The 22549-nt window shown below is 38.1% G+C and overlaps 1 protein-coding gene across 11 annotated transcripts in view; it reads left to right on the forward strand.

The window, feature by feature from the left end:
* Tank (TRAF family member-associated NFKB activator) overlaps positions 1-22549 on the forward strand; it is a 76031-nt gene that overhangs the window by 52632 nt on the left and 850 nt on the right. For 4 of the 11 annotated variants that reach the window (XM_006234273.5, NM_001164073.2, XM_006234274.4 and 1 more), the window contains exons 5-7: positions 12918-12988; positions 13562-13677; positions 18915-19465. In XM_006234273.5, coding sequence (XP_006234335.1) covers positions 12918-12988; positions 13562-13677; positions 18915-19465 — 738 coding nt within the window. Of the gene's footprint in view, positions 1-8476; positions 8608-8654; positions 9712-12917; positions 12989-13561; positions 13678-18914; positions 19466-22549 lie in introns of those variants that run through there. The other 7 variants (XM_039104353.2, XM_039104354.2, XM_039104355.2 and 4 more) reach the window with 5 other exon arrangements.

Genomic DNA, 22549 nt, shown 5'->3' on the forward strand with positions numbered 1-22549 from the left:
TCTCTCTCTCTCTCTCTCTCTCTCTGTGTGTGTGTGTGTGTGTGTGTGTGTGTGTGTGTGTGTGTGTGTGTGCTTTCTGAGTCCACTTTTGTGAGTCACCATGTGGTTGCTGGGAACTCAGGGCCTTTAGAAGAACAGTCAGTGTTTTTAACTGAGCCATCTCTCCAAGCTGACTCCATTTTTGTTGTTTGTGTATATGAGGTTTCAGGTCTGACCATTCTGCCTTGGACAACCAATAAAGGAGCTTATAACTGAGAGAGGCTAATGATCCCCCTCTTAATAGTCATTGAGTACCTATAGTTCTTTGTCTCGGCACTGGTGGGACTCCATGAGATTTTCCCTCCCAAGTTAATGTCTATTGATCCTGCCATTGTCCTGGTCTTACTTATGCACCCGTGTCTAGGAGAGATGTTTCACACTTGAACTCCTGGAATGCCGGCTCGTACAGTCTTCTCACCAACTTCCTGGTATTCTGGTTCTCAAAATTTTCTCCACTCTTCCATTATGTGCCCTATAGAAAGGAACAGTGATGTAGTTGTATCCATTGGGCCTGGACTCAACCACCATTCATTTATCTCTGCATTGTGTCCAATGTGGTTTTCTGCATTGATTTTCATTTGCTGTGAAGAGAAGCTTCTTTGATTTGGGGTCTTAGCTACACTTGAATGTAGGTATAAGGGTAAGATTTCGAATGTAGTAAAGGCTTACTCTGGTCTAAGAAAGCAACAGTAGATTATTTTCTAAGGTCCATGATCTCACTGGCCTGGAAGCTGGATAGATTTCCGATACCAGGAATGATTTCCCCCTGTTGAGTGGGCCTTAAAAGTTCCACATCTTGTACACCACAGTAGTTCCATGTCATAAACTGGTTTCTCTAAACTTACTCAAAAAACTTAACAATATAAAACAAAATTATTCTCTCGATCTCCGTGTGGCAGAGATGACGTTAGACCACTGTTGACCATGCCTGCTGTGGGAGCACGCCTATTGCATGCTCTCTGTGTCTCCGTGCCAAGTGCTGCCGTGTTCACACGCATTACAGCTCTTCACTGCATCTCTTCGTAACACCTTGCATAGTGGATTCTGGAACCACAGCAAGGAGACTTTGAGGCCAGATCCAGCTCGAATCATCAAGTCCTGTGTCCTAAGTGATATGGTTCAACCCTAGGGAGCCCACTGTCAACCCCTAAGTGAGAGTCAAGGGCTTCATCTGCCCTGTGTGGGGAAGCCTGCACTGTCCTTACCAGCCGTTCAAGGGAGGGCTGCTTATACCTGTGCTCGGGTTTTTGTTGCTCTGGGTTCTTGAGGGGAGCACCATCAGCACAAGTAACTTAGCTTCCTCCAATAAACATGTGTAGTATATGTGTGTGTGTGCACATGTACTTATGAACCATGTATAATTCTAGGTAAATATAATGTAATGCAATTCCTTGATGCTTTCTCAAACATCTTGGTGTTAGGTGTCCCTTGTTCCTCCCTCCGTCTGTACTAACCACCTCCCTCCTACCCATTGGAGATCCCCTCCCTGTTATTCCTTTTCCTATTTCATATCATTTGTATCCTGCTACCCCCTTACCTCTCACACTCAGTGGTTCCTTTGTCCTTTTGGATTCTGTGGCTACTCTATGCTTATACTCCTTTCTGAGGACTTGATGCTAAGGATGAGAAAGAACACGGAGGGTTTGTCTTTCCGCATCTGAGTTGTCTCTCTCAGTAATCTTTTGTAGGTCTACGTATTTACCTGAAAATCCTGAGTTCATTTTCTTAGAGCTGAAGACTATGTCATCATTTATATGTACCACTTCTCATTGCCCATATTTTTTGTTGAAGGCCATTTAAGTTGTTGCCATTTTCTGGCTATTGTGAGTAGAACATTGCTGAGCAAGTGTCTATAGAGGGGAATGTCAAGTCCTTCCGGCAAATGCCAAGGAGTTAGGCCAGATCATGTGGTAGATTCCTTTAGAGTCCTTTAAGGACTCTCTAAACTGGTTTCCAGAATGGCTCCACCAATTTACATTCCTACCAACAGCGAAGGAGGGATACCCTTCCTCTTTGGCTTCACCAGCATTTGTTGTCAGTTGTTTTCGTTGATCAGAATCACTGTAACACGGGTAAGATGAAATCTCACAGTAGTTATTTGCGTTTCCCTAATTGCCAAGTATAGTAAACGACGTTTGGGGTATGTCTTAGCCAGCATTATTCTTCCTATTGAGATCTCCGATTAGAGCTCTAGCCTGTTTTTCAGGCATGTCATTTGTTTGCTTGACTCTCTGTTCTGTTAGTTCTTTGTATATTCTGTATGTCAGTCCTCTGTCAGATGGATCCTGTGAGACTCTCTTCCATTTGCGGTGTCTTCTTCCCTTGCTTAATTGTTGTCTTAGTTTGGTGAGCTCCTAGTTGTTGGCCTTAATTCCTAGGCAAATGGAGTCCTGTAGAGAGTCCTTTCCTATACCTATGTCTTAGAGCTCTGTGTCTGCATGTACTTTCTTCCAGCAGTTGTAATGTTTCGGGTTTCAAATTTGAACTACTTGTGAATTCGCTGTGTATTGATCTGTACTTAATAAATTATAAATAAATTCACTCTTACCTAATAATATAAGAAATTATGTACTAGGACTGGAACTTTGAAATATATTGTTATATTAGGTGGTATTTTTTTTTAATGAAGGCAGTTCACACTTAGTTCCTATTTTGTAAAATTGCATGTTGAGAGTAGGAAGGCATATAATGGGTAAAATATACACTTTAGTAACTGAGTTTCACATCTTGTTCACCACAGTAGTTACATATTTTTTACGCTGTCATATAACTGGTTTCTCTAAACTTACTTAAAAACTCAACAACATAGAACAAAAAATAATTTTCTCAATTTCTGTGTGTCTGAAATTCAGGAGTGACTTAGCTGGGCGGTGGTGTCTCACAACTTCTCATGTTGCTGAAATCAAAAGTAGTCGAGATTATAGACTGAAGGCTTCATGGTTGGAGGACCCACTTCCAAGATGGCTCACTCACATAACTTTGGCAGGAGAGTTTGCCATATGGGTGTCTACTCATAGCCTGGCAGCTAACTTCCCCAGAGCAAGGGACCCAAGAGTAAGGTGCAAGGTGCTTTCAGTGACCGAGTCACCAGAGTCACTTACCTTTCTTCCACATATTCTGTTCTTTACAAGTTGTCTATTCTTCCAAGCAGCGAAGAGTCAAAGTCTGTCTTTTAGAGCATCACAGGCACTGTAGGTTATAGTCTATTAGGAAAATGGAGGTGGTAGTGGGTAGGGGAGAGAGTTAGTCCCCAACATCAGATGATGACAATAAATTCCATTTTCCTGTGTCCTGTGATTAAGCTCAGAAGGAAAAAAATAATACCATGGCCTATGGTCTTAAGAATTTGAAAAATTATAAATATAGACTTTATAGAGGATGTTAACGGGCAGTGCTTAGAGAACTAAAAAACCATTACATATTGTTACTAATTTTTATAAACGACCTTTAAAATTGAAAATATTTATAAATTAATCTATGTGAAAAATGCACTGTCCACCCCCCCAGCTCCCCACCCCTGGTGAATTTGACTTCCTTTTAAGCTTTGAGCACTCACTGTTTTGCAGCTCAGAGTTCCAAATGCTACCACAGTTGTTCCCAAAACAACACATTCAGGTTTGTCACAGCAGTACCCTATGGCCCTGGCACCAACTTCTCTATTCCTTTGCTTGCTTTTGCTGTGGTAAACACCATAACCAAAAGCCACTTGGGAAGGGGAAGTATTTATTTCATCTTACGCTGCCGGCAGTTCATCCTGAGGAAGTCACGGCAGGAACTCGGGAGGAGCCTGGAGGCAGGAGCTGAAGTGGAGACTGTGGAAGAGTGCTGCTTGTTGGCTTACTCTCCACAGCTTGCCAGTTCTTGTGTTTGTTTGTTTGTTTGTTTGTTTGTTTGTTTGTTTGTTTTTGTACAACCTGAGATCCCCTGCCAAGGGATGGCATCACTCACAATGGGTTGGACCCTCCCACATCCATCACTAAGAAAATGCCCCACAGACAGACCACCCGGATGAAGGAAATTCCGCATTTGAGAGTCTCCCCTCCCAGATAACTCTAGTTTATGTCAAGTTGTCAGAACAATTAGCACTGGCCCCTTCAGTTTTTATGCGGGGAGTGCTTGAAGACAGTGTAAAGTTCACAACCGTTAAGCTTTCTGGCCTTCTGTAGTTTATAAAATATTACATTAACAGGTCTAGGCCTGGCTGGCATCTTCATGCTTGTACTGTGTGCATTTACAAACTCTGCACTTGTGGTTGGTTTTCAACCTAGGAATATGTAGGTAAGTGTTGGGCACTGTGCACTTTAGACATTGTTTTCTGTTGCTAGTCTCATAAGCTGCACTGCTTTTTTTTATTTAAGTTGCTATATATATATTACAGTCCAGATGTTGTATCAAGAGAGCATAACATACAGATAGATGACAGACGTATTATTGGTCATTTGAACAAAACTCGAATTTTAGACTTTTTATCAAGTCATTAATCACGAAGTTACTTCCATCAGAAAATAATACCTAATTTATATCATCTAAACATACTACATATGTAACTTTAAGAAGAAATTGCAATAAAATGGACATTTACTCAAATGTTAAAACATTGTTCCTGTGGTCTATTAACGTTCACCTTTGCTTCTGTCTCTCAGTATACAGAAATGATAGTTGTAGTTAGTAAATAATGGTACATGCCAACTTGGGGTTATAGAAAACTAAAGGAAAATGTGTTTTTATGTGTACCATGTTAAAAGAATTGTTGCCTTTTCAGTAGAAGCAAATGCCCCATTCCACCTCTTCCCAACCAGTTTTATTTTTATTCATTAAAGTTCAAAGTTTTTTCCAAATTTATCAGAATTAAATATCATAAAATCTAAGAAAAAACATTGATATATAAAACTTTCTAGTAAGTTCCTTAAATTTGAATTAATATATTAATTTATATTAACATTAAAAGAATTTTTAGAAAAATTATATTTAAATATATAAGAATTTTTAGAAGAAAAACAGAAGTGGCATCTTCCCTAACATTTAAGCAAATCTGAACATTTTCAATGTAGCTGACTTTTCTCCCCTTATGTCCCCAAATTGTCATATTTTCTACGTCCTGCCCCTCCCTTTTCTTTAAATGATAAAGCCTACAAAGTGGAGTTGGCATGTTCATTCCAGCCTTGGTTTCTTTAAAGCATGAAACCAACCCCAGTAGGTAAGGAGCAGACCCCACATACACAAGGCAATCCAGTTCGTCTTAACTGTTATGTTAAAATCTGTCATCCTAAAAGCTTTCCACATCTGTTTTGAAGATACTGTCTTTGATTTTTGGTTGGTTGGTTGGTTGGTTGTTTTCTTTTGTTTGGAGGGGTTGTTTTGTTTTTTGTTTGTAGTGGGCTTTGTTCCCGTAAGACAGGGTTTCTTTGTGTACCCTTGGCTGTCCTAAAATGACCAGGCTGGCCTCAAACTCAAGAGATCCACTAGGCAAAGATATTATTTTTCAGTCTTGTAGACTACATCTACATTCAATTTGTTATATTATGGATTTGTTTTATATTTTCTTTATTAAATTGTATGCCAATATTCTAGCCTCACATACACAACATGGCTGTAATAGGAGCTTTTAGCTGTTATAAGTATTATTCTTCGATACTACACAAAAACTTAGTAAGAGGTAGCTACTTTTTTTATTTTGTTTGCATGCATGTGGGCACACACCTCATGGTACACACATATGGAGGTTAGAGAATGACATTCAGGAGGAGTCTGTTCTGTCTTTCCATCATGTAGGTACCAGGGAGTAAAAACCAGTAGTCATGGTGGCAGGTGCCTTTGCCTGCTCAGCCATCTCACTGGCCCAGTTTCTTAACTGTTGGCTGCAATGTGACATCTGAAGCCACATCAGTGAACCTCTCACCTACTTACCAGCCCGTGGTCTGTCTTACATTGACTGTCTTTTTACTTACGTCTGGTTTTAACATAATGAGTTAGATAGTTGATTATTGGCTTACTGAATTGTATAGATTATAGATCTTCCAAGTGTTGACTTATTAGATGATATTTAATGTCATCACCAAGCTTACCACAGAAACCTTTTAAGTTTTGGGCAGCTGTCAAGCTTACTATAACAGGTACAACTTTTCCAAAATTTTAATTCTCACTTGAAAGCTCAAATTTTATCATTGGCAACAAGTCTTGTCACTTGTTTTCCTTAAAGTGACAGGCCAGCTTCATTTGCTTTTGAGAAAATGTCTGAATAACCATAGCCTGCATGTCATTCATTCTTTGAAGTGAAAATAGCATTCTTTTTAAAAAGTGACTAGTTCAGCTCACAACTCAAGCGTTAGCAAGCTTCCCCAAGAAGCCTCGCACTTCAAGACACATCAGAAGCTTCGCTTACAGTTGCTCTCTGTACAGTCCGAGTACATGCCAGTGCAGTAAACACCATACAAACCATATCAATACTACTGTGAAGATAGTTTAGTTAGTGGATGGCATTGCATAAATTTAATCATTAACCATTTAGCAGATGCCAAAAGGAAATATAGACAAGGTCAAAGCAAAATGTCTGTATTGGCCATAACATAGCAAGCAGTAAGGAATCTATCTGCCTTGCTCCCACCTGGGCTTGAGGAGGTGTACAGAGCCCTCAGACGGATGCCTATAGTTACATTAGTGGAAAGGAACATGGATCTTAGGGAGTCCTGCGCTTTAAACAAGCACCAGGTAAGCTGGGTCTTTGAGAAACTATATGGTCTTTCAAGTAGACTGTCTGTAAAAATAGCAGTCCTGAAAAATGACCATATAAAGAATAGTCAAAGCCTATATTCATGACATGTGCAAGGATACTCAAGGCCTATGACAGTCTTCTCTCTCCAACAGCAGACAGATTGAAAGGATCTTGGAATTCACAGGGGTCCTGAATTCTATGTTGAGACTCAGTGCTTTAGATAAGTTGTAATTTCCTGTTAAAAAATCAAGTTACCTTTTGTCATTAAGAGAAACACTAGGATTATTCTAACATTTCATCAATTTTAAGAATATATGAATATCACAATGTTTCCTCATCATTTCTTTGTATATTTATTAGATAACTATTAATATATTAAATGATACTTATAAATTATTGCCAGTTGTTTATCTGTATCTATTGTACTAAGTACATATCAAATGTTGATTTTTTTTTTACTGTAATCTATTAAAACTATGGAGACTAGGTGTGTATAGCTCAGAGGTAGAGGATATGCTTACCAGCCACAGTCCTGGAGTTAAGAATGTACAGGGACTAAGCCAATACCTAAAGACTATACATGGACTGACCCTGGACTCTGACCACATAGGAAGCAATGAATATCCTAGTAAGATCACCAGTGGAAGGGGAAGCCCTGGGTCCTGCTAAGACTGAACCCCCAGTGAACTAGACTGTTGGGGGGAGAGCGGCAATGGGGGGAGGGTTGGGAGGGGAACACCCATAAGGAAGGGGAGGGGGGAGGGGGATGTTTGCCTGGAAACCGGGAAAGGGAATAACACTCGAAATGTATATAAGAAATACTCAAGTTAATAAAAAAAAAAAAAAAAGAATGTAGGTAAGAGGAGAGCAAGGTGGCTCAGTGGCTAAAGATGCTTCCTCCATGTCTGATGACCTGAGTTTGGTCCTAGGAACCCACATGGTGAAAGGAGAGGACTGCTGTGGCATGAATGCCTCAGCCTCACCACATATAATGTATAAATTAGTGCAGTAAAATTCTAAAAGAGAGAATACATGTGGACCAGAAATGAAGGGCCAAAAAAGCCACTTACTTAGCTTTGCTTAACCATGGGATACCCAGGACTTTTCCCAACGTGGTATTTTGACAACTTTATACTGGTTTTGTAATCTTTTCCATGACATTGCTAGAATTTGGAGGCTGGGAGGGGGGGTGGAGCTCACCTAATTTTTCATCTGCAACTAATACATTACACTCTGAACTCTGCTGCTTACTTAGGCAGACTTGCTGTGTTAGGACAACAGACTCACCCTGAAAGGTTTTTTTCCTTTCCCATTAGTCATATTTCCATATTCTCATTTTAATTTTTTAAAAAGTTTTTGTTTTGTTTTTTGTATTTTGAATATTGTTTAATTAAATGTTATATATATATATATGTACACACACACACACACACACACGTGCACGCGCTCACACAGGTACAAAACTATTGCTACCGAAAGACTTGGCATCTTTTATTACTATGTTAAAGGTTTTATTTATCCAAATAAAAGAAATATAGGAATATTAACATCATCTACATTTTCCATTTATAGCAGAATAAAGCATCAACTCTGCTTTTTTTCTTTTTCTACATAATTAAGATCATTTTACAGTTTTTAAAAACTTAATTCACAAAACACTAGAGTCAGGTCTTTGAAACTCATTGGTTTTTCTTATTTGCATGTGTGTTTTGCCTGGGTGTGCAGCACGTGCATATCTGGTGGCAGTCACCTTGCGTCCACACTCAGGAAGAAAGCAGTGGCAAAAGCTGGCTCTGTGCTCTTCCACTTTGTCTCCAGTCTCAGCTCAGTCCATGAGGTGGGAGAGCACATTTAAGGTGAGCCTTTCCTTCTTACTTTTCTAGAAGCACTCTCATAGACACACCAGGGTTATGTTTCCATGGTGATTCTAGATCCAGTCAAAGTAACATTAAAGAGTGAGCATCACAGTACTATGTGCATTAAATTATAGTTAAGGGTTTTCCTAGAAAAAGAGAAATGAGAAACCTTATTTAAAATGATTAAGTTAATGTGATTTCTATTTTGCATGAGAATTCACCCCCAGGAATAAATATTTATACATCTTAAGAAGGTAAAGTAGAGGGCTGGAGAGATGGCTCTGAGCTCACAAGCAGTGGGTGCTCTTCCAGGGGAACTGGATTCAATTCCCAGCATCCACATGGCAGCTCCAAGGGCACTAGGTACACATGTGTTACATAGACACACATACAGGGAAAATACCTATACACATGGATAATACAGTATTTTTACACAAAATAAATTCAGAAAGATAGATGTAGAGTGTAATGGAAAGTGAAGGATGTAAAAAATAGGTTAATAGAAAAGTTTTGATCTCCAAGGTTATGTTAGTAGATTTGAAGTCATATTAGTCATACATAAATGACTATTTTTGACTTTTTAAAGTGTATTTTTATTGTAGTATTGAATTGGTGGATATTTTTGGTGGATTTATATTAAACCACTAAAACCCTGTAAAGAACTTGGAAGTGATTAGGGTGTTTAATTTTATTTTTATATTGTTTATTTTCTTGCCATTTCCTCCAGAACACTGGGATGAATCCCATTTTGCCCTGGAGTAGTTCCCACACTGGCAGGGGTTTGCCTAGCACACTACACTGTCTCATGCAGAACAGACCAAGCTCCTAGTATTTTGTCCCTCTTGTGTGCTGTATTTTCAGGAATGTTAATGAGGGTGAAAGAACCATAGATTTTTCATGTACAGAAAAAATTTTAGATTAATTACAATTTCCCTATTTTTATACTTACCTCATTTATTTCTGTATTTTTTTCCTGATCCTGTCTTCTAGGATCTTAATCCTCTTGTTTTTGCTTTCTCCTTAGTTCAGTTGAATCTAATACTTGATGTCACCATGAATTCTGCCTCACTATATCTGAAGCTCATATGGAAATATCCAGACTCAGTTAGTCTTCTAATATTTAATTCTTTTAAGTTCCGAAAGTCTACATAAAAGTGAACCCCATGTTTTCTGTTTCTTTGTCCACTGCTCTTTACTAGTGTTTTGGTTTTCTGTGCCGACTTTACCCAGCTCACACTTAGAAGTTCACAGCTTTTTGCTCCTTGTCAACCCTTCCTCCTCCCTTGTGTGTCTCTTAATTTGCATTGCAAGGTCTCTTTACAGTGCCAGGTTAGCCTTGACTTAAGATCCTCCTGCCTCAGCTTCCTGAGAGCTAGGATTATAGGCATGGCTCAGTTTGCATTGCTGTCTTGGAGGGATTGCTATCTATGCCTAGTATGTTTTAAAAGGCAACACAAAAGCATTTTCAGTTATCTTTTCGTCTTTTTTTATGTTAAGGAATACTCCCTGTGTCTCAGGCATGCTAGCAGGTGCTCTACCATTGAGCCACATGGCTAGCCCAATTTTGTATTATCTCGATATGAAGAATAAACTGACTTTTTGAGTAGTGGAATATTAGCTGCCGTTTTCTCTTTCCTCTTTAAGTATACCAAATACTCTGGCTGACATGCCTCTCTTTCTATGGTACCTGCTTTAGAAAAGCTAACTGGTGAACACCAAAGTATCTTAGCTCACACAGACGGACATCTTCGGCTTTCATGTGGATTTCTCTTCATAGCTTCAGTTTAGGGCTCGTCCCCACAGAGAGTGAGTATGACATGCAGCACTTACCTCATCAGTCACTTCCCTAGTTACACACTCCAGACTAGAACTCGAAATAGTTCATTCTGTTGTATTATGCCTCAAAATAAAACTATTTGTTAAATGATTTGACACTTAAAAATCTCTTAAGATAATGTTCAGATTTCTTTTGCTTTCTTACTTGAAAATACAATAAGTTTGGGTTCCTACAGTATAAAATCCACTTGAATAATATTTGAGAATCAAAGGAAAAAATACGTTATGTCTTTCTAGCATTAAATTCCTCTCTGGCATGCACTGCAAACAGTGGTCGTCGTTAAGGAAGGTGACGTTAAGGCAAGATGAGCTGGTACATCATGCACATGGTCCTGTAGCTGGGAGGCTAAGAAAGCGGCAGAGACAGAGGGCAGTGCAGGAGGGAGAACATTGAAAAGAAAGTCTGGGCTGAGCAAAGAGTTGATGTTGTCACTGACTACATTAATCCTAAATCCTTTCTAACATAAGCAGTTGTCTTGAGAAAGTTGTTAGATTGTTACAGTGGAAAATAGCGTCAACAAATTGTGCCTATTCTAACCAAACCCTACCTCAGAACTTCTTCAGAAATCCACTCAATCCCTATTTTCCAGTTACCATGTTAAAGCATCTTTTTTTAATTCTTCATTGAACACTCAGGATTCTAAAGTTTTCAGTGTGGGCTGGAGGTGCTTGCACACAGCACTCTGGAGGCTAAGACAGAGCAGTCTCACAGCCCACAGTCTGAGTTCCAGGCCTGTGTCAAAGAGAAAATGTTTACTTGCAGCATATTAACAGACGTAGTATGAGTAGTAGAAACTACAGTATACTGCTTGACATGGTAATGCTTTTTCTTTCATGGTAATAAGAACAAAACGAAGAAAAGCTGTCTTTTTTAATCCCAAGCTAAAAGATTTTCATTTTTAGATACTCAATAGAAATTCCTGGCTCACCTGGATCCCCTTTGCCTGTGCCAATACACTCAATGGTCTTTTCACTAGTTATTAAATCTAGACATCAAAGGAGGTTGGCACCAGGCATCTTCCAAGCCAAACAGAAACGGATCATTCACCTTTTCTTTCAGCCCTTCCCAGTCACGGTCTGTTTTTAATGTTCTCAACATCCGATCAGTCACTCTTAGTTATGTAAAAACCAGACTTTGGAAAGTAGGATGTTGTCATTACAACTTTCTGTATTTTATCCTCAGTTTTAGGTTAAACATTCTTTTTAGTTCTTTTTAGCTCCTAGTAAAATAGTTACTGCAAATTTCTAGTGGCAATTTTTAAAAGGAAACCACTCTATTTGTCCTAATCCCTTTTTATAATTGAACATTAAGCCACCAAATATTCTGTCCTCTCCTTTGACTTTGTCACATATGTTTGGTTAGATCGCGGTGGCAGTTTGGGTATAGGGGCTGCAGAGATGGCTCAAGAGTTAAGAGTTCTCGCTGCTCTTCAGGGTACCTGAGGCCTCTGGTTTACACAGGCATCTGCACACCACACACCCCTACACATAATTAAAAATAATAAGATTGAATCTTATTTGCTAATAGCTAGCAGTGACATTAATTGAATAAAACCAGAAGTTACTCAGCATTGGCTTGGCATGATGATCCAGTGAGTACAGGTGCTTGCTGCTAAATCCGCATCCTGAATTCATTCCCCAGGTCTCAGATGGCAAAGAGAACAGAGCCCCACCAGTTGTTTCCGCATGTGCACACAAAATAAATCAATGAAAAAAGGTTTAAATTTTGATTTAAGAATTATACAGCTTGGGCTAAATTAGGAGTATATGATATTGGAATTTCTTCAGATTTCAGACTTTGTCAGCTTACAGCTTCAGAAAGCCCACCAGACATGATTAGAGGATTTGTGTGTTTTACCTCTCTGGGCCATAGACTGTGACCACAGTGTGTTCTGCGGATATCAGTTTTCAGCGTCAGAATATATATGTAATACCAGTGTAGGCCACAGGGTGGGAGTGAAAGGCAAGGACTTGTAGCCAAACAACCCAAATACATAATACATTATCTTGATAAACCTCTTAAATGCTTACTCTTATTTTTTTTAAAACTGTAACAAAAGACAATGGGGTTGATTTGCATATATAGGCCATTATTAGTGACTCCCCAAGGACAGTGTCAGAAATTTTTTTACTACTAAGTTTCTAAGCGTAGAGGTGCTCAGTAATCAGATTAGTACTTTTTATTAACTGAATATGAAATTTTCTTATAATTACCATTAGTAGAGATAGTAAAAGATATCAAAGAAGTTACCAGAAATAATTTGCATTTTCTATCTTCCCTTCTATCTTGTATTTCTATTTTCTTCCCTTGATCTCATTTAAAGAAAAGAAGACCTATCATATTTTTTATGTACTGTGTGTGAGAGATCATGTCTGCACTAATGTGGTTGGTTTTAAGTAGGTGACTGTTGTATTGTGTTTTCTTCTGTGAGTTTGGATGCATATAAAGTGTCATCATTTCTATTTATCTTCAGGTGAGAAGACAAGAAGTTTCTTCTGGAAAAGAGACCTCAAAGGATCTCAGCATCCCTTTGCATCATGAAAGGTGGTTCTAGAGCCTTCTTTGCCAATCCAAAATGTATAATTATTACAATATGCAGTATTTGGATGGTTTTAAATTTTTTAACAATTGTAAAAGAAAAACAGTTGATCTTAACCACTGGAGTAGACCTGTGTGTGGAAATGACCTAAGTATATCACATGGTTACAAGCAGAACAAGATCTAAAACACGGACCGTGGTAGTGTTAATGGTCCCCATTTCAATAGCCCTGTATAGTAACTGTATCGTTTGACATGGGTGGATCCTGATAGGAAGCAGAGTGAGGAAGAAATACTGCTCTATTTATGGTGTTCACAGTGAACTGATGTGTGTAGAACAAGTATGCACAAGTAGACTCACGAGCCTGCAGTGCGTTTATGAACTCGGACTTCTGCATTTGCTTTGTGCCTAGCTTTCCAAATATTAGAATTGTCTGAGGATATTTTCTTCAAATTTAAATTTTATTTTTAGTGTTTCACTTTCCAATAATTCTGTGGTCCATAAAAACTATGCTATGTATATTTAAACATCATTTGAAGGTATAACCCTAACATTTTAAAATATGGATTTGTTTTTAGGGATAATATAGAGAAGACTTTCTGGGACCTTAAAGAAGAATTTCATAGGATATGCTTACTAGCAAAAGCACAGAAAGACCACTTAAGCAAACTTAATATACCAGATATTGCAACTGGTAAGATTCAATTTACCTTGTAATATTTTAATTGTGCTTGTTGAAATTGATGCCATTTTCAATGTAAAAGTACCTCCAAATTTGACTTATGAAAGGCAAAGAATCGATACCTTGCTACTTATATTTTAAACAAATATATGCTATTAAATTCTGGGAATATTTAATTTATCTTGTAGCAATTTTTATTGTACTGGTTGAAATTGATTTAATTTGCAATATAAAAATACTTCTAAATTTGGCTTATGAAAGGCTAAGAATCTAGGCCTGCCCTTTATATTTTAACAAACATATGCTATTAAATTCTATAATGTACATTATAGAATTCTTGAATTTTTTATTATCTTCATTGTATATGGTACTGTATAGATTTAATTGAATAGCCCAATAACCATCAGATTAATGAAAAGTCCCATCTTTAAAATATAGGATACATGCTTATATTTTCTAAGGGTCATATTAAACATTAACTTACATGTCAGTAAGTGACCTTAAATCAACAGCTCCATATATGAGCTAATTACAGCATCATATTAGTTTTTAACTAAATTCTACCTGAAATGTTTCTGATAATCTAGTTTAAGTATAAAAATGTAGAATGCACATTTTCTTAGACCCAGTTCTCTTGGCAGCACAAAATTGAAATTGAGTGTAAAATACCACTTAGGAACATCTGCTTTGCACACATGCCCGGTTTTTGTTTTTATGAGGTAGGGTCTCAGCCTGCTGTCTGAGACATGGAACTCACCGTGTCAACCAGGCTGGCTCAAACTCATAGCAATCCACTTGCCAGTCCCCGAGTGTTAGAATTGTAGGCCTGAGCCACATGGCTATTGCACTGTTTGGGGGTGAGGGGGCTGTTTGCTTGCTTGCTTGCTTTTTAAGCTCTAGACTGTGATCTTGGTAGTTGCTTCAGTAGTTGCATATCAGTAACAAAATAACAAATTGAGTCTAACATCAAGACAATTCAGTAAACAAAACAAAATAAAATGATCATTTGTAATGATAGATTCTTTTATTGCCCTTGTGATCTGGGACACTCTACCGGCAATTCCCAAGTGATATGATTGACAGCTTTCACTCTGAGAGTGCAGCAATGAAGATGTGCACGTCCTTCATTGAGGGGCCCCTTTTCCTGGGCTCTCACTTCGTAGCATTTAAAGTCATGGTAGTGTGGGTTCTCTTTTTGCCACTGCTCACACTTTTATTTCCACAAAAGTTAGACCTTGAAGGCAAGCTTTCAGATAGATAGAATTTGTGTTTCTCCTCTTGCTGTCTTCCTGACTTCTCCAAAAGAAAATTTAATTTCTCCTTCTTAATTTGTGTAATCTTCATTCTACAGACTAAAGATATAGAAATAAGCAGTTTCACTTAAAATAGGCTGGCTGTATCTCGAATTCATAAGCATGCTCTTTGAACATCAACATCTTATCAAAACATTGTAATAGTGATATATTCTTTGCTATACAGAGAACATAACCCATTATCAATTACTTAATACTTTGACCATTTTTAAATTGCTTAAGTCTAACTCTTAGTATGTATCTGTCAACCTGAACACTGAGTGTTTAACTTCAATTTCTTCCCCACTAAAGCTGTTTCCTAACATTATTCTTGTGCATTATATTAACTGTGTCACAAATAATAAGTAAAACATTACTCTTGAAACGTTTTAGATCTGCATTAAACCAAGTAAAGCTTTGCTTGGTCCAGACAAAGCACGAATGTTAAATACTATGCCCTGACAGGATAGCACTATGCTATCACCTGCTGTATATTAGGGGAAAAGAAAGAGGACACAGTTTAGACACCTGCTCAGGGTTTCCAGATATACATGTCATTACCATGTCTCTTCCAGTCACTCACTCGGAGCAATGACCTTGAGGAAGGATAAGGTGGAACTGTATGCTCAAGCAAGTGTCTTCTCAGGGAAAAGTACCTAGTCTAAAAGTGGGCTCCTATTTCATTGGCTATTAAAATAGACTATAGGATTAGACAATCAACTCTTTGGTCAGCATTCATGATAATTTGCAAACGCTGTCTAAACAGCCTATATGTACATTTGGAAATCTAAAATTTTTCATTTTACTTCTTTTCCTTGCAAAACTAAGTGTTATTGAAACAAACAAATTACAAAAGCTGCATGCTCGCTGGCTGGCACTATCAGTGTGGTAGTAGGTAATGGGCATTTCCCTGGACTTTGTTCCATTTTATCTAAGATCAGACTTGGGAATCGTCATGGGATTAGCTCAAGTCACTTTAATGTGACTAAGCTTGCATACAGTTAGCTATTCCAAAAGAAAATACCTGCCTACTTACTGCAGCTGTTTGATGGCTCTCTGTTTTCTTTGAAGGGGGATTAGATCAACTGTTAAGAAAGTCATTCAGGGGTTGGGGATTTAGCTCAGTGGTAGAGCGCTTGCCTAGGAAGCGCAAGGCCCTGGGTTCGGTCCCCAGCTCCGGGGGAAAAAAAAAAAAAAAGAAAGTCATTCAAACACAGTTCTGTCAGCTTGAACAATCCTCCCTGTGTAGAAACCACCATGTTCAGTTTAGCATAATGGTTCTGAGAACACTCTGGAGTTGACTACCTGGGTTCTAGTGCCAGATTTAGCACTCGCTAGCTGCATTACCTTGGAAGTAGCCATGAGTTAACCTTTCTATACCCCCTCCTGATCTATATCCCGATGTACATCAGGGATAATAATAGTGCCTGTGTTGGCGTTAGCCTGCACATTAAGTGAGTTCATGTACATGCCACAGTCGGTGCAGCACATGGAAGTGCTCTCGGTGGTAATAGTCGTTGCCATTAGCAGCAGCTGTAGATTCTAAAGTATTTACCCTGTTCTCCTGAGTGTCACTTGAGAAAGTTTTCCTTCTCAGGTATTACAGAACGTTATTCCTGTTTCCTAGCATTTCCTGCCACCCTCAAGTCTACTGCCAAGAAAAACGACTACTTGAGAGTAAATGGAGTTTTATCTACCTCAAAGGTCAAAGAAATCTATTGAGTTTGGTCTCAGTTACTATCCTGTTCCTCCTCACAGACTATCTAGTAAATATAGCTTATAATCCTAGATCCTGTGAGGAAAAGAATACAGTATCATATGTGTGCCAGGCATTAGGTGGGACACCTCGGTAAATAGAGAGCAGAACATGGTTTTACATGTCACAGAAGCTTGCTTTAATGGGGAAAGGAGTCTACTTGCTAACATAATACTGTTCAATCCTCACATCATGTAAGCATCATAGAGCCAACCAGAGAATCAGTGTCTAGGTCAAGATGGGAAAGTCAAGTAACAGTTAGGCAAAGAGCTACGTGTGGGTAAATGTGCTAAGCATAGCACCAGCAAGGCTGGAGCTGGGGACTGACAGTTTGGAGTGATCTGGGTACCATGTTGAGACAGTCTGAGAGAGAGATGGCAGGTACATAAGTATGTATGTAGTGTTACAGAATGAGCCAAAGAAGGTCGAGGCATCGTACGACACATCAGTCATATCCAAACAGAAGGCTTTGTGTAGTGGAATGTGCTGAGGCAGCGTGTGTCATAAACCCCAGTGAAAGGAATATGAAGAGATCGGCATCTGTTGAGTGCCTACTAACGTAACAGACTGTGGAAGGTGCTGCGTATACCCTGAACTCTTATGCCTGCTTCATTGGTAAAGTCTTCATTTGTGAATGTAAGATTTCATCAATGACTATTTATCCATTGGATAAAATGTATTACAACACACACTACTGCACTCCTACAGTTCCAGTCCTTGGGTGGGGAAGTCAGGAGGATCAGCACTTGAGTGCTAACCTCACCTACATAGTAAGTTCCAGGCTAGCCTGAGCTCCAGGAGACCCTGTCCCCAAAGATAACAACAAACAACCAAATATGCTACAAAACACATTGACTTCTTAAAATAGCATTGTGAAGCCTAATCTTGTTCTTTCCAGTATCGCAGAATCATAAACAGGGGTAGTACTTTGAAAATTGTTGGGTGTGGTTTGCTTTAGTTGGGTGTTATAGCTCTTGCTGGCCCTTTATCACACTGTGGCCTTGGTTACTTTGCTTTTAAGATCTAATTTTAATCATGTGTGTGTGGGTATGTGCATGACTGTGGGTGCCCATGGAGTTACAGGTGCAGTGAGCCACCCAGTGTGAGTTCTGGGATACCACTGAGCTGTCTTTCCAGTTCAAAATTGTGTTTTCTGAATTCATAAGTTTGCATTTTTGTTTTGCTTGCCTCCTCTCATACACTGGCATTAGCTAGTTCTCGTCTTTCCTTAACAGCTCGTAGCTCCATTTAGTTTGCTGTGGTCTCTGTAGCTCCAACCTGGTTCCTCAGAAGTCTCCATTGGGAGCCTAGAGATCATGTTGAAAAAATAGCTTCTAGATATGTGAACTAATGAAACTCTGCCCACCTCACAGCTGCTTGTTTGTTGAAGGGACCTTTCTAAATAAGAGAAAATGACATACAAATACAATTTTAGTTTGTTTCTTTGTTTGGTTGGTTTTTTTGGAGACAGTCTTTCTATATGGACAGTGGCAGCCCTTGAACTTATTTTGTTGACCAGGCTGGCTGTAATTCACAGAGATCCGCCTGCCTCTGCCTCCTAAGTGTTGGGACTTAAGGTGTGCAACACCACATTCAGCCATATTCACATTTAATTCCTTAAAGTGCATCCCAGAATGTCAACCTCTTTTGCCTCTACTGTCCTTTTCTTTCCTGACCCTGACACCACCACTCCTTCCCGTGAACTTGTGAGTACGGACAGTGACTAACCTGGCCAGTGTTACGTTTAATAGCACACTGCCCTGATTTTATACATAATACATATATGTGTATGTATATATGTATACATGTATATATATGTATAAATATATAAAGCATTTCCCTTTTAAACTTATTTGTCTAAGTAAGCTTACAGTTGTAGCTTCTTTTACAAAGTAAAATATGTGTGCTGTAAGTAAGTGTTTTTAGTGTACCGCCGTATAACTGAGACTAGATGCTAAGCTTCCAGAGGAAGAGCTTGCTGGAGACAAAGCAATGAAGTTGTAGCCTGCACACTGCTCAGTTCACCTGCCGGGGCCTGCTGTTATCCTCAGGGAAGACAGTAGCACACATAAAAATACACTTGCCCTTAGTTGTTATAAAAACCAATAGAAAATACAGAAATCCTCTGCTCGAACCTAGCTCAGCAATTTTCTTCAGTGATTTGAATGTCACTCTTTGCCTTTTGTATCCGTTTCCTGCAGACACACAGTGTTCTGTGCCTATACAGTGTACCGATAAAACAGAAAAACAAGAAGCGCTGTTTAAGCCCCAGGCTAAAGATGATATAAATAGAGGTATGTCGTGCGTCACATCTGTCACACCAAGAGGACTGGGCCGGGATGAGGAAGATACCTCTTTTGAATCGCTTTCTAAATTCAATGTCAAGTTTCCGCCTGTGGACAGTGACTCTACTTTTCTACATAGCACTCCAGAGACCCCGAGCATCCTTGCTCCCTCCACACCTGAGGCAGTGTGCCAGGACAAGTTTAATGTGGAAGTCAGAGACAGCCCAGGAAACTTGGTTAAAACAGAAGAAACTTTATTTGAAATTCAGGGAATTAACCCCATAACTTCAGCTATACAAAACCTTAAAACAACTGACAAAACAAAACCCTCAAATCTTAGAGCTCCGTGTTTGCCAGCTGGAGACCATAATGTGTTCTATGTAAATACGTTCCCACTTCAAGACCCGCCTGACGCACCTTTTCCCTCACTGGATTCCCCAGGAAAGGCTGTCCGAGGACCACAGCAGGTAACTGTTTTGCATTAACAAATATTTTATTATGTGTGAACACACATTTTGTCATACATGCACAGATACGAATCTGTTTTAAGCTATCAGGCATCCATTTAAAATTAATGACTATCCTGAGTTGAGGTTTTCAATAAGATATGTAAGGTCTGTATTAAAGGACATGAATTTTAAATACGAATATGATAAAGCTTCCTCATGATACTCATGCCATGGCTTTCCTTGCTTAGTCCTCTTCAATCACGGCTTGTTTACATCAGTGCTCTAGTGGATGCCTTATTAAATTCAGGAATATGAAGCAAATAATTTTTTAAAAAACTTGTGTATGTATACATAATAATGTCTAATTTTCCATAGGGAGATATTGCACCAAATATTCAAAATAAACTGTCATTCAGCTACTTCTGTTGCACTCTCAGTTACAGCAGTACAGAGCTCTGTAGTGTTTGTGTTTTTTTCTAACCTGATACTAAACAGATATCCTTATACAATTTTCAAATAATCCCTGCATATGAATAATATAATCGGATGTCTTCTTCACTGTCTGTGAAGCAGGAAGACTTTCCAGCCCTCGAGTCTAATCTTACCACCCTTTCTTCCAGATTCAGGTGCTTTCACAGAAGCATTCTTTCTTGTTAGGGAGAAAAAAAGTTTTGTGTAATTTCTGAAGGTAAATGTCAAGTGTTAAAATGTTAAAAATAATAAATAGGAGAACTTTCAAATATTTGATTTTCTTTCAGATCAGAAAAATTACTTAATACCTTTGGCTTTATGCCGCATCCTTAGCAGTTATAGGCTTTTCAAATAGCAGGAAGGAAGCAGTAGTCAAACTGCAGGATGCTTCAGTAGTGGGTGTAAGTAGGGTTCTAGCAAGTCTTAATTCCTAACTCTCTCCCGTTCCACCCTGTTCCTTGTCTCACGTTATGGTCTGGGCTACAGTGTGATCAGTGAAACAATGAAACAACTGCGTGTATTGCGAGTGTGCTCCTGGGGAGCTGTGAACCGCGGACTCTCATGCTTGTTACTCTCCTCCATTACATCCCTCGCTTGTTCTTTTACTCGTCAGCCCGGGCGGGCGTCATGTCTCAGTAGATGGCACCCTGCATTGTACACTCACTGTCTGTACTGCAGCTAGGGAAACAGCTGGTCTGTGATTACAACTTGAGGGAAAGGATTCAGCTTGAAACATGCAAGAGAATTGGTGTCGAGCTGTCACAAGACATGGGGCATAAGGTTAGATAATTGATATTTTGGCATAAAAACCAAAGAAATTGGTTTGATTTAAAGGCTATGTTACAGTTTTAGTTTGCAAAAATATTTCTTTAAATGGGCCTTTTAAACATTACTCCCTTATATTAACAAAGCTCATAAATACAATTCTTGAGTTGTCCACAGTAAAAAGTTTTGGTTACATATTTTGTTTTTACTTTATATTAATCATTACTACCAAATACGTAATTTTCTCTTCCACTTTCATAGCAAAGACTAAAATATATATCATCTTATTTCTGTTCTGTGTGATTTTCTTTTTTTCTTTTTGCTGAGTCAGTAATTGGATTCCAGTTAAATTCTAAGAACATATCCAATCTGAATCAAAAGCTACTAATGTCAGATTTCAAAAATTGTCAGTCGAAGATTGGTTTACCAAATTTAGGAACTGGCTCACTTTTAAGCTAATTTCTTGATGCTTTATAAATCTTAATAAAAAATATCTTTAAGGTAATAATTTTTATTTCTAGCCACAACAGTTTTGCATTAAAGCTTTTTTTTTTACTGAAGTAACATTTGAATCTAGTTAACTCTTAACTAATTTCCATTTATACACTTAAAATTATTACTGATTTTCTTCCATCAGGAAAATTTTTCGACCAAAAATTACTTTGCCCCAAATCTTATAACATTTATTTTAAATACTGTTAGTTTTGTGGCAACAATCTCTTCTCATGGAGACAAATTGAGTGCACATTTTAAGGCGTTTTTACTAACACTTGAATGCATCTTGCTACCTAAACAAAGCTTATTTATTAATACAGTTGTCCTGCAGTGCTCACTGCTAGGTAGTAATGCATTGAAACCCAAATATTCTGATTAACAATACTATGTTTATGTAAAAACTTAACTAGAATGAAGTTAAAGGCATAAAAACTGTCAGGTGCTGAACCAAGCTGTGTCTCATTAAAAACCTATTAGTAACTGGAGCACAAAGAAGTCTCTTTAAATGGTTTTCTGAGGTTACACTCTACCTATGTCAGGCTAATTTACCTGTGCCAAGGTATGTGCCAAGAATATGTTTTTAATAATCAGACTTACACAGTTCAGAAAATAAGATATTTTTGTCAATATCATTTCTATTGAACACCTACCATTACACTAATTCATATATATATATATGAATAATATATATAACTCATATATATATATTATTATTCTAGACTTCTTAAAAAGATACTTACAAGTTTTTATTTCCTAATAATTAAAACGGAGATTGTTCTATTAAATTACAATTTCCTATATTCCTTTAATTGGGCAATTACTGATAAGCGTCATTTCATTCATTTGCAAGAAAGAGTAACACGAAACCATAAGACAGAAGTCAAAAGAATGTATCTCAGCTTAGATTTTTATTAAGTGATTTAATATTTGAAGTTTTTAAAGCTGATAAATGGAATTTGTTTAGTAGATTAAAAGAAACTTTTTTTGAAGAAATCAGTATGCTGATATATGTGATTTGTTTATTTGTATTTTGAATTGCTTTTAATAAAACTGTGCCCGCACGTGTACTATTGAAGACTATTAAATTCGGAACATAATATGGTCTAAAGTACTGGCCATTGTTTCAAAACTATTGCCACTAAGATAACTGAATATTAATGACTGCTGCTGGTAAACCTTAAGTATTTTTAAATGTGTAAAGATAAAATTCAGGAGGATATGGTTAAGTTATGCCCACTCTGGAAAAGAAATCTGCTTCCACATTAGAGAATTTCTTATATAAGCACATATAAAAGTTATTCAGATACTTGGATTTGAAATTTGATGCAAGTTGATTGAAAACATAAATGACAAAAGATGTTTTGTTTCTTT

Source organism: Rattus norvegicus, chromosome 3 (assembly GCF_036323735.1).
Source record: "Rattus norvegicus strain BN/NHsdMcwi chromosome 3, GRCr8, whole genome shotgun sequence".
NCBI classification, from domain to species: Eukaryota; Metazoa; Chordata; class Mammalia; order Rodentia; family Muridae; genus Rattus; species Rattus norvegicus.